Raw genomic sequence first — 19,846 nt, forward strand, 5'->3', positions numbered from 1 at the left:
AGAAAAAGAAAATACATTGAGTGGTAAAAATAAAAAATTGTCCTTAGACGTAATGTGTTGATTTTTAAAACTTGAAGTTTATTATCTTAAGCAAATTTACCACCACCTTACCACCACCTTACCACCACCTTACCACCTTACCACCACCTAAGGTGATCAAAAAATTAAGATGACAATGTAAGATATAGAAAAAGAAAATACATTGAGTGGTAAAAATAAAAAATTGTCATTAGACGTAATGTATTATGTATAAGTAAACTTTCTTAAAAATTAAAGAAGTTCAAGTCAAAAAGAAGATTGATGAAAACTGTAATACTAAAGCGAACATGGGAAGGTAATCTGCTGCAAGACTAAGATATATATTTTGTTAACCCTTGTCTTCCTAAATTATTTTTTAACTTTTTAAAGAAATTGACTGTTTAGTTAAGGATTCTGACGCGAATTTTTTCACAAGGGACGATACTCGTGTCTGTAGACAAGGCTGTTCTAATTTTAGAACAGTTGTCTTTCCTCTCGTTTCTCTATTAGGGAAGCCGTAAGGGGAAGACACGCGACACGTCTTTTAAAATGTAAACAAGCGTGCACGGGGTGCACTTAAAATAAACCCCGCTGCGACAATTGTTAAATTTATCTGGCTCAGTGTGGTCAAATGGTGGTCAGATCAAAAGAAAATCGGAACGGTCATAAAAAACTTAATTACTTTTCCAGACTTGTAAAAAACATGTCTACCCACGCATACCTACGTACCAACGCACCAAGTCGCCCTGTCGCCCATTAAAAAACACGAACCTACCGAGACTTCGTTTCGTCTCAAAACCTGACTTAACGGTGGTTGAAAGAAAATTCCGACCCTTAAATATATTTTTGTTTTCGCTGACCCTCGCTATAAGCGAATAGTTACAACCATTAATCTTTCATACATACCAAGGGACGGTTCGCAGGACATGTGGAAACAAAATTTTTTAATTTGATCAAAGAATGACCTGGCGTACGATATGTGAACATAGTTCATGTACAGCTGTAGTCTAATGAAAAAAGCCGAGAGCCGTGACTAATTACAGCACCAGCTGTCGCCACACTTAACGCGGAGAGGGACTTAATGGCTTCGATTAATTACCTGTTGTGATCGCTTCAGTGAGCCCGCTATTAAGCAACCACGGGGAGCGCCGGGGAGGATCACGGGCGGATCGATAAGTACAAGCTGTCACTAATAAGTAACAGCTGTGGTTAAATGGATGTTATACACAATGACACTTTCTAGTACACGCTAGTGTTAGTCTTTTATTTTAAACGGCGTACAACAAAGAAATTAAAAAGCAAACTAATTAAAATGAATTTCAAACAAATAAATTATACAAAGTAATTAAATTAAACAACAAGTAAACAACAATTAAAAATAAAATTTAAAAATAATAATTTAAAAAATTTAAAAATTTAAAAAATTAAAATGTTGATTTTTAAAACTTGAAGTTTATAATCTTAAGCAAATTTACCACCACCTTACCACCACCTTACCACTACTACCTTACCACCACCTTACCACCACCTTACCACCACCTTACCACCACCTTACCACCACCTTACCACCACCTTACCACCACCTTACCACCACCTTACCACCACCTTACCACCACCCGCTTGGTAACATCTGTCGCCACACTTAACGCTGGCTTTGCGTTAATTATCATGACCTATCAAACCGAGCGGGGAAAAACCCACGATGCATGACAAAAATTTAATTAGGTGGGACATCATGCTGTGATGGCCCGTTGGTGGGATCAATATAAAACCCATTAATCACTACGAGGCGCGTGTCATGGTAACAGATGTTCCCACACTTAACGCGGGCTTTGTGGTTAACCACTTAGCTCTTTCGATTAAACGCGGAACCCTGCTGTGATCGGGTCGGCGAACAACGCATAAACCCACGAGGCGTGACCAACTTTAATTAGGTGTGATGGGCCTGGAGCTGCGATCGATATAATACCCATTTAAAAACGCGCAGCGCGGGGAGGTTCACGGGCGGTCGATACGTAACAGGTGTGGTTAAATGGATGTTCTATTTTCGGTAACCGTTCGTTGTGTTGCTGAATGGTCCCTATACATGGGTGCGATTAATATTACACAGCTGTTGTATAATGACCTAAGTGCTTCGCGGAGAGGTACTTAGTGAACACGCCATTAATCAATGACGGGTGTCAAAATTTAATTAGGCGGGCTATCAAGTTGATGATGGTCCAGTGGGTGTTACCAATATTAACTCGGACAGTGTACGGTCCCTCACAAAAAGAAAAACTTTGCTGGTGAATCGATACGTGCCGGGTGCCATTAGCGAGTAACAGGTGTTGTTAATGTATGTTATTCACAAAGTACACGCTAACGCACCCCTACCCTCAAACCCCATCATTACTCCCCCTCTCATCCACCAACACCCCTATCCGTTTACTATTAAACATACATACAAGTAAATAAACAAACCAACAAATTAAACAACAAAGAAAAGAAATAAACAAATTTAAAAAATGTAAAATCAAAGAAATAAAATTAAATTCAAACTAATTATAAAATAAAATTAAAAATAAACAAAATAAAAAATAAATAAAATCCAATTACGTAACTCGTCAATAAAAATAATTAAAAAGTAAACAAATAATCAAATTACGTAACTCATTAATAAAAAAATTACACAATATAAACAAAGTAATTAAATTAAACAACAAGTAAACAAACAAAGTAAACAATTTAAAATCAAACAAATAATCAAATTACGTAACTCGTTAATAAAAATTAATTAAAATTACAACATTAAATTCAAACTCATTAAAATCCAATTACGTAACTAGGTCAATAAAAAATTACACAATATAAACAAAGTAATTAAAATCACATTACGTAACTAGTCAATAAAAATTAATTAAAAAGTAAACAAATAATCAAATTACGTAACTCTTGAATAAAAAAATTAATTAAAAATTTAAAAAACTCATTAAAACTCATTAAAAAATGTATAAAAATTACGTAACTAGGTCAATGATGACGTCACAAGGTCAATAATTACGTCATAATATCGCTGATTACGTCACAATGTCAACGGAGATTACGTCACACCTCCACCTCCGCCAACCCCAGTTGGCGTAGTATTTTACTATATGTCATTGCGCCACCCGCGCATCCTGCTCCACCACCCTGCGGCAGCTGGTGGAGTATTTTACTATATGTCATTGCGCCACCCGCGCATCCTGCTCCCGAGTATTTTACTATATGTCTTTGCCCATCCCCACCAGCTCCTCCGCCAAGAATTCGCTCCAAAAGGGACCTAATATACTACTCTTGTATGCCTTGGTCATTGACTTAATCTGCCCCATGTGTATTGCGTACAAACGGGAAAAGATTATGAAAGCCAAGTGGCGTTTATTTTCTTAACCTTGACTGGATAATTCTGTAATGCAGCGTGGAACGAGCTTTTTATATATATTTTTAAAAGTCCCGTTTGATGCCCCTCTAGGGTCGGTGCTCGGGGCGGCAACCCAACCCACCCTCGCTACGCCTCTGCCCCCACCCCCACCCCCCTCTTAAATCAACAAAACTAGTTATACTGTTATAAATATATGGTTTGGTTTCTCTCTATTTTTAATCAATCTTATGGCATTTCTTGTTTGATTTCATAATAATTTAAGTTAGCAGCTAAAACATTAACTATTTTCATTGATTAACTTTACAAGAAAAGATGCATTGCGTTGTTGTGCATGATCTAAATGATTACAATCATTAGCATGAAACATCAAAAATCGTTAAATATAATGCCGTTTAAAAAAAGTGTATTTCATTATATGCAATCGTGTTATTTTGAATAAAATGTCAAATTTAGCTTGGCGTGCAATTTTTCAAACGTTCTATTTTTGTGGCTAAGATTTATTTCAGCAAAAATATTGATTAAATGATTAAAATAAACAGCGTCGTGGTTTTATATTTTATCTTCATCGATTGCTGTTGGGTGCTTGGTAAGTTTCGTTTGTCGCCGTGTAAAGATGTGTTAAAATGGGGAGCATTCGACGTTTAAAAAAAAGTATCTTAAAGATGAGCCTGTCATTATAACTGTTTGTGCTTCTGCCTTTGATGATACACTTTAATGTGAATGTATTCATTGTGTACACATGTACATATTAGGTGAATTTTGTTGTGTAAATCGTACACATTCGGTTGTTTACACAATACACTTTTATGTAGGCGTTTCATGTATTGTTTTTGTCATGTGTACACTATCCAAATTTGAATTTGTGTTTGTCATGTGTGTATTATGTGAGATTTCACGTACACATTTTGTAAAGTGTACTTTTAAATGAACGTATCATTACACCGTTCAGTTTTACTAGCTGTACTCTACGTGCTTTTATCATCTTTGCATTTTTGTGCCCAAGACACATGAACCGCCACAGAAAGCTCCCTCCATTTTCGTCGGCAGTCCCCCATGACAGTACCGCCTCTGCCAGCTGCTTCCCCACCGTGCGCCTCCACGTCTCCCTTGGCCTTCCCTGCTTCCATTTTCCTTGAGGCGTCCAGTTTAGCGCCATTCCTGCGATGTCTTCTGGATTCATTCTTAGGACGTGCCACATCCAGCGCCATCTTTTTTCCCCAATTATTTTAGAAACTGCTTCCATTTCCATCTCTCCTACGCTAATTTAATTCACTTGATGGACAGTGTGGCAGGTGAAGTAGAGTGTATCTTTTATTTGTGTAACTTACTGTTAAAAGAATTGACCGGCCTAGTGCAGCGATCAACTAAGCTGGACGGATAGTTCTCGCAAGCTCTACCACTTCCCCACACAAAATACCATCGATGATGCAGTATAACAACCTACACGTTGTTATTCAGAAACTTTATTTTGAATTATATAAAAAGCAAAAGTCTTTTCAACTTTTTAAATTAAAAAAAAAACAACACAAACACGTGGGTTCTTTCTGGATAATACATTCTTTAAATGAAGTTTTTTTTTAAACATTTGTAGTTATTATAGTTAGCAATTAGCAATAGGGTCAAGATTATGGTTGAGGTCTGATCTTGGTTTAGATCATAGTTCAAGTCGTGATTTAAGGAATAGCTTTGAGTATTTGTCTTTTTTTTTATATGAAGGCCAACTCAAATGAGATGCTGATACTATACAGCAGGGGTCTCCAAACTTTTCAGTCCGAGGGCCGCATTAAATTTCAAATTTCAGTTCGGGGGCCAGTTTCTTCCAGGCATGTCTTTGATTTTTCTGGGCAAAGTTTCTCAGCCATCACCAACAAACGTTTTTTTTTTGTGGACAAAAAGATCTCCGCGGGCCGGATAAGAGGACCTCGCGGGCCGTAGTTTGGAGACCCCTGCTATACAGCTATCACTATGTGGAACCTTAGACATCTGCACCACATATAATTAGCAATCCTTAGAAATGAACATCACATACTATTTGCAATTTTAAAAATTGATGTCACACACCATTTACAATATTAGAAATAGAAACCACACAATTTACAATGCTAAAACTTTACATCATAAAACGCATATAATGTTAAATATAAGAAGAACCATAACCTCTAAAATAGACCTATTTTAATTACGTTCTAACTTTCTCTCTCTCCAAAGATTAAACTCCTATTCGTATAACGTAAACAATTCTATACTCAAGTTCAAAAAACCTCACGGACAGTAATACAAAGTTAAAAATAGACAGATAATACAGTCGAGTCGACCACGTGTGTTGAGGTCGATGAATAGAGTGTGCAGATAAGTCCATGACTAGTGAACATCTGTTGCTGTACCGTGTTTAAAACTCCTGTTTTAACTGACACGGGAATGACAGATGCTTGTTTTCTCATTGTCATTAAGCTTTGGTCGGATTATAGCTAATTCTTAAAGCGTGTAATGAGAGTATGTTTTTTTTGTATAATTTTTTTTTTCTTTTTTTTTTTTTTTTTTTTTTTACGTTCTAGCTTTGGCATCCAATATACTGAAAAGGGTTAACCAGTTAAGTAAAAGTAGGACTGGGGTTAAGCAAGTCTTCTAAGTAAAACCACTCGAGTTAGGTTTGAAATAAATATGTAGGACTTATTAGTAGTGATCATTTAATTAAAACTGCACATTTTTTTTTCGAAACTGCCCACAGATTAAAACTGAAAAAAAAAAACACCCATAGTTTCTTATTCTTACGTGTTTTAAATAAGCTTATGAATTATTTAGTTGAGACTGAACATTTTTCATTGAATTTGTCTTTTGAAAAGGAGATCAGTATGTCCACCTTATTGTTTTGTTGACTCTACCTGATTCAAGGTATTTCTTCGGCGGTGCATTGCTCATAGAAGCGCGTCTACTCCCCCCCCCACCTCCACCGAGCACAGTATAATTTATATTCAATATATATTATACTTTAAAGAGTATCCACCCCCTCCCCCTAAAACTTTAAGTCCACCCGCCTCTCTCCTCCTCCCCAGGGGAAGAATGTCTGAAAGAAACACTGACTCTATCAGCAGTGGAATCATGCTACACTCTACTCCCCCCCCCACACACACATACACGCACAACTCATTTAGACATTACAAGCTATTCGTTTACCTGTTTTGTGTTAAACAAAAGAAAAAAAAAGCTCAAATTGATTGTAAAAAAAATTGCATCAAAGGAAAACAAATGATGGAGTCAATAAGTAGGAAATAATAAATTAAAAGACTTCAGAACCATTTACCCTATTCCATGCACAGCTGTTTAAGTGACGGGGGGGGGGGGGGGGTGACACTAAATCGATGTAACGCATCTGGCGATATGACTAAGGAATAAGGACAATAGGATGGTAGCCTTAACATATGCTGTAGATAAATGTGTTACTGAGGCTGGTCATTGTGGATGGGTTGTTGTTGAGGGGTTGTTGTGGATGGGTTGTTGTGGATGGGTTGTTGTGGATGGGTTGTTGTGGATGGATTGTTGTGGATGGGTTGTTGTGGATGGGTTGTTGTGGATGGATTGTTGTGGAGGGGGTTGTAGGGGAGCGGTTGTTGTGAAAGGGGTTGTTGTTAAGGGGTTGTTGTTAAGGGGTTGTTGTGGAGGGGTTGTTGTGGAAGGATTGTTGTGGATTTGTTGTTGTGGGTAGGTTGGTTTTGATAGCTTGTTTGGAGGGGAAGTTGTTGCTGGGTTGTTGTTGCTGGGTTGGTGTGGATGGGTTGTTGTGGGTGGGTTGTTGATAGGTTGTTGTGGAGGGGTTGTTGTGGATGGGTTGTTGTGGATGGGTTGTAGTGGGTTGGTTGTTGTGCATAGGTTGTTGCTGATGGGTTGTTGTGGATGGGTTGTTGTGGATGGGTTGTTTTGGATGGAGTGTTAGGGATGGGATTTTGGGGATGGGTTGTTTTGGATGGGGTATTTTGGGTGGGTTGGTTTGGAGGGGTTATCGTGGAGGGATTGTAGTGGATGGGTTGTTGTGGATGGGTTGTTGTGAATGGGTTGTTGTGGAGGGGTTGTTGTGGATGGGTTGTTGTGGTTGGGTTGTAGTGGGTTGGTTGTTGTGCATAGGTTGTTGTGGATGGGTTGTTGTGGATGGGTTGTTTTGGATGGGATGTTGGGCATGGGTTGTTGTGGATGGGTTATTGGGGATGGGTTGTTCTGGATGGGTTGATTTGGATGGGTTGTTGTGGCGAGTTTGTTGTTGAGGGGTTCTCGAGTTTCTACGTAATACTTGTTGATAAACAAGATTAAAAACTGAATTTTTAATACGAAACGCTCAATATAATGCTTTGGTCACACAGGATATTCACTCCAGCGGGAAGTTCTCATTTTGTCTAAAAGGGGAAGCAGGTTGGAAGTCAAATGTATCTCAGACCTAATTATCAATAGGAAAAGTGAATTTTAAAATAATGGTTTGGTCAGCACTAAACCCAATCGTCTTCACTTTCCCTATCGCAAGCCAGTTACCCATTATAGCTGAGTCAACTCAGGTTTGTCCTGTATATTCGATTCGGGTCCGATATCTGAACTCGAGACATTTAGGTTAGAAGTCCAACGCTCTCCTTCCCGACCATGCCGTTCAATAACGCAAGTTTAGAGACCTATTTGTTCTAACACACGTTCCACTTACTACCAACACTATGACTGGCACTAAACTATTCAGAACTGCATCAAATTTAACTACACCCTACAGTTTCAAAACACTGTAATCAGCCCACACAAAACACTGTAATCAGCCCACACAAAACATTGTAATCAGCCCACACAAAACACTGTAATCAGCCCACACAAAACACTGTAATCAGACCACACAAAAACATTGTAATCAGCCCACACAAAAGACTGTAATCAGCCCACACAAAATTTTGTAATCAGCCCACACAAAACACTGTAATCAGCCCACACAAAACACTGTAATCAGCCCACACAAAACACTGTAATCAGCCCACACAAAACACTGAGACAGACATGTGTATAACCTATGTACATTGCTGACTTAATTGTAAAACTTCACTGACCACGTCGAATTAAAATCACTTTAGCACTAAAGTAATTCTTACATGAACAGGTTGGCCTAGCCTATTTATCATTTCACGCCATTAAACCACACAAACCTGCTTTTCAGCTCCAAATGTCTTTTTCTATTATGAGTGGCGTGTATAACAATGAATATAATTACTGAATTTTATTCGTTACTTCCTGTATTAGAATTTTAATATTACCATGGGAGATAACCTACATAAATGTTCTCAAAAGTCATAAATGGACTCAAGAATCGTAATTTAAAAAAATAATAAGATATTTGGATATTATTTATTAGAATATAACTTTTGTTTAAAAAATGTTAGGACAGTATATTTAAATATTTTTAAAATTATTATTTGAATAAAAAATAAAAATAGAAAACGAATAGTTTTACTTAAATATTTTAGTATATAAATATTAAACATTTTTACTGATCAATGATTATTTTTGTTGCATAAGGAATATTTATGACATTGGTTTAAAAAAAAAAAAAATTGGCCTAACTCCGGAAACCTTATGAGACGAAAGAGCCAAAAGTTAGAATTTACAATATTTCCCAGTTATTAAGAGCCACTTTTTTTCAATATTTGGTATTTGATTAGGATTGTGTAAAAAATTTGATTTGCTATTTAACATGAATAGCTTTAAATATGAAATAATATTTATTCATATAAAAACATACACATTTATAACAGAGTAATAAAATTAGTAATAAAAAAATAAACTGTATGACTATACCAATCCACTTTAGATGCAGCCAACTTTTTTTCTTTCTTTACGGACATCACCGGCTCAGGGGGTGTCTCCCATTAGCCAGGCAGGCCTTGACACGGCAAACTTTGACTAACTGGTTTGGATATAGGTTTGATTACCGTGTATCGGTACCTTCTGTCCTTTGGTTCTCATCAGGCTTATCTTCCACCCCACAGAGCCCATGGTAATGCATTCTGAATAAAATAACATTCCCCATTTAACGATACTCGAAAAAGTAGGCACTTGGGCAGTGGCAAGCATGGAATTATTGCCACGGGGCTGTCAATAGCACGGCCTGGTTCCCAAGCGGCTGTCCGTATACTTTCTACTGCACCTATTCTCACTGTTCTCTGATGAGTGTGTTTATCCTGTTTAAAGTTGTGTTTCTTTACAGTGTAATTTTTGTTTTTGAATTTCTAAAATAAAATAATATAATTATTAATATTTGTGCAAGGAGTTGAAGAGTCGCATTTTGACATCAAAAGAGCCGCATGCGGCTCGCGAGCCGCAGGTTGCCGACCCTTGGGCTAAATTTTCATCACAAAGACCAACACATAGAATTTTTTTTTCAAATTGGCTGGGGACTTTGTACCTGAATCAGAGCTAAAAATTAGGATGGCAGAAGCATCTCAATAGCTACACTTTGAGAGGAAGATTCAATGGGGTTTCAGCAACATATGTGTCATCGTTGAAGGCTTTATACTGTACAAGTTGCTGAAGAAGAAACCTCAACTGGCAGATAACTACAGTGAGCAAAGTAATATTGTATGAGCATTAAAAGAATGGTAATACACATTTGAAACATAAAAAAAAATAAAGCGGGAGTGATCTCCCTTAAACTTTCTCGAATATTCTTATATAATTTGAAATATAGACATGATTTTTAATTATTTAAACTTTTAAAAATAGAATAGAATAGAATCTCATAGAAAAAAGAATTCCGCACCAAGCGAACGCCAAAACAAAATGTGCATAATAGTGCGCAATATTATTAGTACATTATAAATTTACATGCGTTTTTTGAGAAAACGAAAATAGCGTAAATTAGTACTCCCAGTCAACGGTAATTACTCAAAATTTGACAGAAGGTAGAGAATTAGATCTTTTACCTACATGTGAAATTTCATTTATCTATCTGAAATAGTACTCAAGGTATAGGCTTTTGAAAAATTCAAAGTAGAAAAAGTACCACTTCCGGTTATCGGGAATCTCTCAAAAGTTGATCAGTATCTACAATTTTGATAAAATACTTATATATGAAATTTCATCAACCTAGCTATAACGGTACTCAAGTTATCGTGTTTACACACAGACAGACAGACAGACAGACAGACAGACACAGACATACGGACAAGATTGCAAAATTATGTTTTTCCGTATCAGTGAGGTGTAAAACGTCGAGATTTGTAAAAATCTCGATTTTTTTTTTTTTTTTATTTTGCACGATTACAAGACTTTCTCTATACGAGAAAGTAAAAATGTCCGACTAACAAAATATTTGAAATCCAAGCAGACGGACGAGTTAACATCTGCACTGACACCCTTGCAGAATCAGAGATACGAGTAACCAGATAACCAGATTTGAGGGTTTGAGAGTCCGTGGAAATAAACATCCCGATAATGTTGCAACTGTGTACGTAAGAGATATTTAATAACACCAAACTAATTTCAGAAACGTTCTGAAAGGGAGAACAAGAATTTCACTGTACAGCTTCAGTGGCGTAGCCAGGAATTGGTCATGGGAGGGGTTCAAACATTTTTTCCATATGTATAAAATCCTATATATAGCCTATATATATATATATATATATATATATATATATATATATATATATATATATATATATATATATATATATATATATATATATGCTTGCCTGTTTACCTGCCTTCACACCTACCTACCCACCTACCGACATATCTCTTTAAATAAATAAATCCCCAAACAGGACCCTGCGTATACCACTGTTCCATAAAACAACTTGAAATCTAAACCGTACAGTGCCTGATAGCATTGAATGACCAAACGGTTCAGGAAATCGCCAAGAATGTATTGGCTGTTTACGTGATTCTGTTTTCACTGCGAGCTATTCTGGTCGACACAGCGGGAGGGAGTGAGTACACATGTTATGACAGCCCCTCCAGACAGCGAATTACGCGCTCACGCTCCGTGAAATTGGTGGACCGCCGTTATGAGAAAATGATGTTTGGTGGACATTCATGATGACAAAAGGGTTGACATTTATTGTCTGACTTGACTCGAGTGCAGAGTAGACCTACTCCATATATATATATATATATATATATATATATATATATATATATATATATATATATATATATATATATATATATATATATATATATATATATATATATATATATATATATATATATATATATATATATCAAATACAGATTTAACACGAGAATAATTCATAAGCCTTATGTCCACACCCCAAAGCTATCTATAATTCAACGTCTGGTGTCTGTTTAATTACAGAAATCTATATCGTCTAACAACTTCTCTCTTTCCAATTCTACTGCATCCCCTCCCCCCCCCCCCCACACACACACACCCACAACTCCAATCCCAAGCATCGTCTGTGATTCTATAAATAATAACCCAATTATATTTTTTTTTATTCCGGTTCACAATTGTAACGTTTTTCCTTGATTTTCGTGTCGGAAAATGTAATACGCTCTCATATTTTCCCCTCTACATCATTGTCGATCGTTCAGTAAACATACACATAATTCCTAATTTATATTAAAATCTGACATTTAAATTTGTACCAATTTAATAGCGTCGATGTGCGCCTTTAGTTGGCACGCCCTCAGAGTTCAATAACAAAAGCTCTGGATTTAAGATTCTTATAAAAAGTTCCATACTTCAATAGCGACTAACCATGAACGTACGAATTCGCCATAGTTCAACTTGCAAAATTCAGTTCTTGGGGATGCAAACATATTTATTATGTGTATAGTATAGCGAATGTGAACAGAAATCGATGCTTAAATAAACAACAGGTGAAGAATTCTGAATATTTTAGAGGTGCATCTACAAATCTCCAAAGTTTATAGGCTATATCAACACAAATATTGTGGTTGAACTCACCCCGGTTTGTATATTAACACAAACATTGAGGTAGAAGTCACCTAAGTTTGTATATTAACACAAAAACAATGAGGTATAACTCACCTAAGTTTGTATATCAACACATAAGTTTGTATATCAACACACATAAAATATGGTAGAACTCACCAACGTTTGTATATCAACACACAAACATTGTTGTAGAACTCACAAAAACCAAAGTTTGTATATCAACACACAAGTTTGTATATCAACACACAAGTTTGTATATCAACACACAAGTTTGTATATCAACACACAAGTTTGTATATCAACACACAAGTTTGTATATCAACACACAGACACTGCACGGAAAAGTCAATTAGTGCTTGGGAAAAAAAGTTTAAATAAATTATCGACTAATTAGTCGTCTAGCGATTGTGTTTTCGTTTCCTAGCCGTAGGCATAAGAAGACGGCTAGACATTTTTTGGAACTTTTTTTTCCATTTGAGCTCTTTGGCAAGTAAAAAAAATAATGCGCTTAACATGGGCATTAGAGGCGAGGTAATTGTTGCACACGTTGATAATGAGGAAGGGCGCGGTAACAGTTGGTGGATGAAAGTAATGGGATATGGGTGACCCGTGTGACGACAGCACAAGTTTGTTGGGGGTCACGTGTGAGAGAGGCGTCTGTGTGATTGGTTGGAGGCTGTGTTGGATGGAGAAAATTGTGGTGTGTGTTTGGCGAGTGGGGTTATAAATGTTTTGGTGGATGAGGGTGGCTAAGTATGTATTGGTGGAGTAGCTGGGTTGGATATCGGTGGTAAAGAGGGGCTGGAATGTATATGGATGTGTGTGGATGTGTGTGGATAAATGGGTGTATGTGGACATATATGGATATGTCTGAATGTGTGTGAATGTGTGTGGATGTTTGTGGATGAATGTAGATGGATGTGGATGTGTGTGGATGTATGTGAATGTGTGTGGATGTGTGTGGATGTGTGTGGATGTGTGTGGATGTGTGTGGATGAATGTAGATGGATGTGGATGTGTGTGGATGTATGTTCGTGCCCAAGACACATGGTGCGGATGAAGGAGAGTTCATCTGTTTAAGGGACCTCGGCATATGAAGAGATGGTGTGGTCGGCACTGTTCCCAGCCGACTTGGCTTTCCTTACCGTAAGTTAGGTACCCATCAGAGTTGGGTGGACTCAGGACTACTGTCTTGAATCCGGATTCCAACCCCGAGACTTCCTGGTTTGCAGCCTAGCGCTCTACCGTTAGACCACACCGTTTTAGAGAATGGTGTTTAGAAATGCTGACTATTGAAATTACATTTAAACCTGAAGTGGGTTAGATGGTGTCAATATCCGCATGTTATCGACTTTTTAAATATTTAAATTGGCTATTCTACAATATGTGTGATGACACACTTTTATAATAACCTTAGTGCACACATGTAATCACGAGACTGTAAGACACCAATTAAGAAATCAATCTTATCTACCGCTCTATAATTAACTCGCAAGACGTAGGGGAACACTGTGTAAACACAGACAGAAGCCGAGGTAATGACAGCTTCTTACGTGTAGCTGGCTTACAACAGGGTTGTTTTATTCACTACAAGAACATAATGTTTTAACGATAATCTATGGGTTAAAGTAGGCTTACAACAGGGTTGTCTTATTCACATGATCGTTGTTGGGTCAAATTAGGCTCACAATAGGGCTGTCGCATATACTAGAACAGGGGTCTCCAAACTACGGCCCGCGGGCCGGATGCGGCCCGCGAGGTCCTCTTATCCGGCCCGCGGCGATCTTTTTGTCCACGGAAAAAACGTTTGTTGGTGATAGCTGAGGAACTTTGCCAAGAAAAAATCAGACATTTTTGGAATTAACTAGCCCCTAAACTGAAATTTGATAGTTAATGCGGCCCTCGGACTGCAAAGTTTGGAGACCCCTGTACTAGAAGAACATAATGTTTGAACGATAATCTTTGGATCAAAGTAGGCTTACAACAGGGCTGTCTTAATCACTAGAAGAACATTATGCTTGAACGGTAATCGCTGGGTCAAGGTAGGATTACAACAGTTATGTCTCAGTCACGGGAGAAAGAGAATGTTGGAACGATAATCGTTAATGTCAAATCAGGCTTACTAAAGGTCTGCATTGTTCACCACTGAAAAAAATATGTTCGAACGATAATCCTTGAGTCTTGTGTGCAGAAATTGAAGTTTTAATATTTCACTCTAACAATTTTTTTTTTGTAACACAAAACTACAAACTATCTGTAATTTCACAGCAGCACATTTGTTTAACGCAAACACATTTTCAATTGAAAGATATTCTAGGCCTATTAATGCGTATGTTTTTATGGGAATTCGCACACGTATTTTATGTGTATTTTGATTGTAGCCTATATCATTACCACCATCGTTTTATGATAGTACCCAAGAACATTAGGGGTAGATGAAGTAGAGCTCACCTGTTTCAATTAACGCTGCATATAAAGGGATGGTGGTGTCAAAACTACTATTCCCAGTCGACTTAGTTCAACTTAACGTGAGTCGGGCACTTAAAAAAGCTGGGTACACTCAGGGAAATCTAACTCAGCACCGGGATTCGAAATCACGACGTCCGAGTTAGTAGGCATACGCTCTATCCCCCAACCATGCCGTCCATAATGAGGCATACAGTTCTTTAATTGCTTTCTGTCATGTATTCTTTGTTTACACGTGTTGGTTATCTTTTAGTTATTTTGTTACAGTGTTTGTTGTTGGTCTCCTGTTGCCTGCAAGATAAGCACTCAGTACATGCACTGTGATAGGTATAATTTTAAAAAATCATTGCCTGAACCTAGCATAATCAGGTCAATTAACTTACAAAGTAATTAAAGACTTGACACGCAACCTTCTCCACAGGTGAACTAACTTGAGATAAGCAACAAGCCGTTCATTAACTTTAATTGTTAAAAAACAATTATTATAATTTTTTTTTTACTTGCACTGCACTTCGTATTTGTTTCGAAGGTTAAATGTCTATTGATAAATAGAAGGGTAAATATCTATTGATAAATAGAAGGTTAAATATCTATTGATAAATAGAAGGTTAAATATCTATTGATAAATAGAAGGTTAAATATCTATTGATAAATAGAAGGTTAAATATCTATTGATAAATAGAAGGTTAAATATCTATTGATAAATAGAAGGTTAAATATCTATTGATAAATAGAAGGTTAAATATCTATTGATAAATAGAAGGTTAAATATCTATTGATAAATAGAAGGTTAAATATCTATTGATAAATAGAAGGTTAAATATCTATTGATAAATAGAAGGTTAAATGTCTATTGATAAATAGAAGGTGAAATATATAGTGATAAATAGAAGGTTAAATGTCTATTGCGAAATACAAGGTTAAATATATATTGATAAATAGAAGGTTAAATGTCTATTGATAAATAGAAGGTTAAACGTCTATTGAGAAATAGAAGGTTAAATGTCTATTGAGAAATACAAGGTTAAATATATATATTGATAAATAGGTTTATAAATAACTATTTATATAAATTGAAAAAAATATATATTGATAAATAGAACTATATTTTAAAATAGTTATACTAATTAGATTAAAATATCAGTTGATTATTTACTTGCAATATAATTTGTCATTATGCTTTTCAAAACAGACTCTTTTTTACAACTGACTTCCTTTTATAATTGAAAAAAAAAACCATAATAATGATTGTTATCATTTGACTTTTTACTTTTTCTCCACGTGCTTACAGAATGGGCCAAGAAATGGCCCTGATCCAGCTCTAGTGGTGGGCCACCATGTCGAGCGAGCCAACCATCGACCTGGACGAATGGGACAAGTTGATGATCGTGTTCGCTGCGGCCCTCTTCCTCATGCTCGTGCTGGTCCTGCTCGTCTGCTCGCTCAACCCCCTGTGCTGGCTCCACAGGTTCTGTCCCTGCAAGTATGAGGACAGTGGTAGGTAGCACTCAGAGCTGGTCTCGCTGTGTGTCTCATGGGGCGTTTAATGGTTCATTTCATAGTTCGTCTCATGGTTCATTTCATTCATGTCATTCTTCGTCTCATCGTTTGTCTTAAAGTTAATTTCGTTTGCCTCATTGTTCGTCTAAAAGTTCGTCTAATTCGTTTCCACGTTCGTCTAATAGTTCGTTTTAACGTTCTTCTAATAGTAAGTTTCATTTGCCTAATCGTTCGTCTAATTGTTCGTCTAATTCGTTTTATCGTTCGTCTTATATTTTGCTTCATCCTTCCTCTAATAGGTAATTTCAACGTTCGTATCCAATTTCGTATAATTCTACTTCTCATCGTTTTTCTTCATGCTCGTCTACTCATTCGTGTTATTGTTCGTATAATCTGTCATTGAATTGTTCGTATAATCATTCTTCTTATAATTCGTAATAATTTTCATTCAATATTTCGTCTCATCGTTCGTCTACTCATCATCGTCCCAACGTTCGTCTTGCAGTTTGTATCATCGTTAGTCTTATCGTTCATATCACTGGTCGAATGATACTACGTCTCAACATCCCTCTACTGCTTTGTATAAATTATCTAAAAGCTCGTAAAACATTTGGAATCGTCTTATGTATAACAGCTCGTACTATCGATAGACTAAGGTTGATTGTTCGTGTCATTATAATTCGTAGTATATTTATTTAATACTTTGTATCATTATTCGTCAAAGTGTTCGTATCTTCATCTAATAGCTAATCGTACATTTCGTCTAATCATTCATCTACCAATCCTTTAGTTAAATAGTTCGTCTGAGTCTTAGTCGTTTTATTCTTCCCACAATTCGTCTCATTTTTCGTTCGATAATTTGTTCAACACAGTATTTTATATTTCTACAACTGTCTGAAAAAATGGAAAATTTAAAAATATTTCAAGTCCATAATCGCTGGAAACTAAAATTAACATAGTTATCAAATGTTAGTATGTAATGTGATAACATCATTTCTAAAGAGCTTAAGTAATAGTCATAATTATCAATGTAGCGCCTGCCCACCCTATTCAACGTTAGTCATGCACTATTTGGTAACACCCGCCCCAAACATAGCCCCATTCAACAAAGCCGCGCCAATCCAGTTTACTGAATTATAGTCTACTAGACGTAGGAGTTAATCAGACGTCACGCAGGCGACCAGCATCGTGCTTAGACTAATTACCGCAATATGGTGCTGTGCCTCCCTCCCCCCACCCGCATCACGTGACTTCCCACGCCGTATGTGAGCACCATTTACACGTCATTATTTCATACCATAGTGGCTGACTTTTCGTCTCGTGGCGTGCCCGTGTTCTATTTATAGTAATGCAGTCACGTGTTAAAGACACTTGTTTTTATTTTATGGTTTTGTTGTGAGCGAACAGATGTTATACAATTAGCATAGCCGGGATGGTCCTGATGTCTATAATTTAGATAAAGTCACGTGGGTTGAGTATATGCTCCTAAACAATAGTCGAACATAAAGCTTAAACACTTCAATGTGTATACTGTTATTTAAAAGCGTAACTAGTAATTGTAATGAGAAACTAAAATTAATAACAGCTAGGCATATTTGGTCACGTAACTATGTTTGGAGCTGGATTCTGTCAAATGGTTTGTTTATCATATTTAAAAAAAAATTAAAGTCATTTTTTATTTAATCGGCGTGAGTCTTTTTGTCGAAAAATGGTATATTATTATGTTATTCATATATATATATATATATATATATATATATATATATATATATATATATATATATATATATATACACTTGTATATACTTATATATACATATATTTATATATATTATATATTTATATCTATATATATATAATTCTCTTCTGGGAGACGCTGGTGAGCTGTGGTTCACTCTAAATGTTTACAAACAGAGCCGGGTTTAGTGACGACTATTAGGGGCAGATAATTTAGTTTGAAACGATTTTAAACGTAGGGGGAAGGGGGGGGGTAACTAAGTGGAGTTTACTTTAACGGAGGGGCGGGGGGAAGGAAGGGGGGGGGGTTATCGTCCTTAACGAGCTACTTATAGTGTTTTAAAGAAATATTTTCGGTGGCATCGTTGGTAGTGTCGAATTCACAAATTATGAATAACTCAAAAGTAGAAAATAAAACAACTAAATAGCGGCGTATGATATGTCGCGGGTCGGCTCGTATATTATATAATTATATGTATATTATTATATATTAATAGACACGTTTATTTGTGAGTGACTTGGGAACATTCTAGCCTCTATGTCACACTTCAAACATTTTGGAAGCGGATTAAGCCACCACCACCACCTTGCTACCCTGGACCATCTTTGAACATGATTGACATGATTAGCAGCATTTACAATTGTTTTTTTCTCTTTTTCCCAGAGAAAACCCCACTACGACCAGTGTATGGGGCGGTGTATGACCCTGGGGTCGCCCCAGGCAGGAATGGATACGGGATCAAAGGTCAACAGGGGCCGCTGTGGCATCCCATGGTGCCTCTGCGCGAGTCTGAGCTCTCTGATTGGTCAGATATTAGCATGCCAGAGATCATTGAGATGAAACAGGTACACGTTTTTGAGGTTTGGCTAAAGTTTAAATTGCGTGGTTAAAGTTTGGCATTGGTTTAGGTTATGATTTGTGGTAGTTAGAGTTTGGTTTAGGTTTAAGTTATGTTTTGTATTTTTAGGGTTTGGTTTAGGTGTAAGTTACGGAAAGTGGTTAGTTTGGCTTAGGCATAAATTACGTTTTGTGGTTACATTTTGGCGTTGCTTTAGGTTACGGTTTATGGTAGTTAGAATGTTGCTAAAGTTTAAGCTAAGTTTGTGGTTGTTTGGGCTTAAGTTACCTTTTCTAGTTAGAGTTTTGTTTAGGTTTAAGTTACGTTTTGTGATTAGTGTTTGGCTTAGGCTTGAGTCTCATTTTGTGGTATTAGGATTTGGTTTAGGTTTAAGTTACGGAATGTGGTCAGAGTTTGGTTAGGTTTAAGCACCGTTTCGTGTTTAGAGTTTGACTTGGGCTAAAGTTACGTTTTGTGATTGGCATTTTGGTTTAAGTCTATGTTTACATAACATCACAGAAATAAGAGCAGTAAAAATGTAGTGTAGATGAGACGTTGAGAGAAACGCTTTGACAGAATGACAAAAATAATTACTCGTACGTGTGAGAGATATGTAGCGATAGTGTGACACAAAAGTGACATGCATGTGTGAGGACTGTGTGACATACGTGTTACATGCAAGTGTGACGACTGTGTGACACACGTGTTACATGCAAGTGTGACGACTGTGTGACACACGTGTTACATGCAAGTGTGACGACTGTGTGACACACGTGTTACATGCAAGTGTGACGACTGTGAGACACACGTGTTACATGCAAGTGTGACGACTGTGTGACACACGTGTTACATGCAAGTGTGACGACTGTGTGACACACGTGTTACATGCAAGTGTGACGACTGTGTGACACACGTGTTACATGCAAGTGTGACGACTGTGAGACACACGTG

General features: G+C 36.8%; 1 protein-coding gene across 1 annotated transcript in view; it reads left to right on the forward strand.

Moving 5' to 3' along the window:
- LOC131951144 (synaptotagmin-5-like) overlaps positions 1–19,846 on the forward strand; it is a 50,641-nt gene that overhangs the window by 16,853 nt on the left and 13,942 nt on the right. The window contains exons 2-3 of the mRNA XM_059313433.1: positions 16,111–16,316; positions 18,721–18,902. Coding sequence (XP_059169416.1) covers positions 16,157–16,316; positions 18,721–18,902 — 342 coding nt within the window. The 5' untranslated portion in view covers positions 16,111–16,156. The remainder of the gene's footprint in view (positions 1–16,110; positions 16,317–18,720; positions 18,903–19,846) is intronic.

The sequence above is a fragment of the Physella acuta genome, unplaced genomic scaffold, assembly GCF_028476545.2.
Source record: "Physella acuta isolate Inbredline_101_S28 unplaced genomic scaffold, ASM2847654v3 ptg000801l, whole genome shotgun sequence".
Taxonomy (NCBI): domain Eukaryota; kingdom Metazoa; phylum Mollusca; class Gastropoda; family Physidae; genus Physella; species Physella acuta.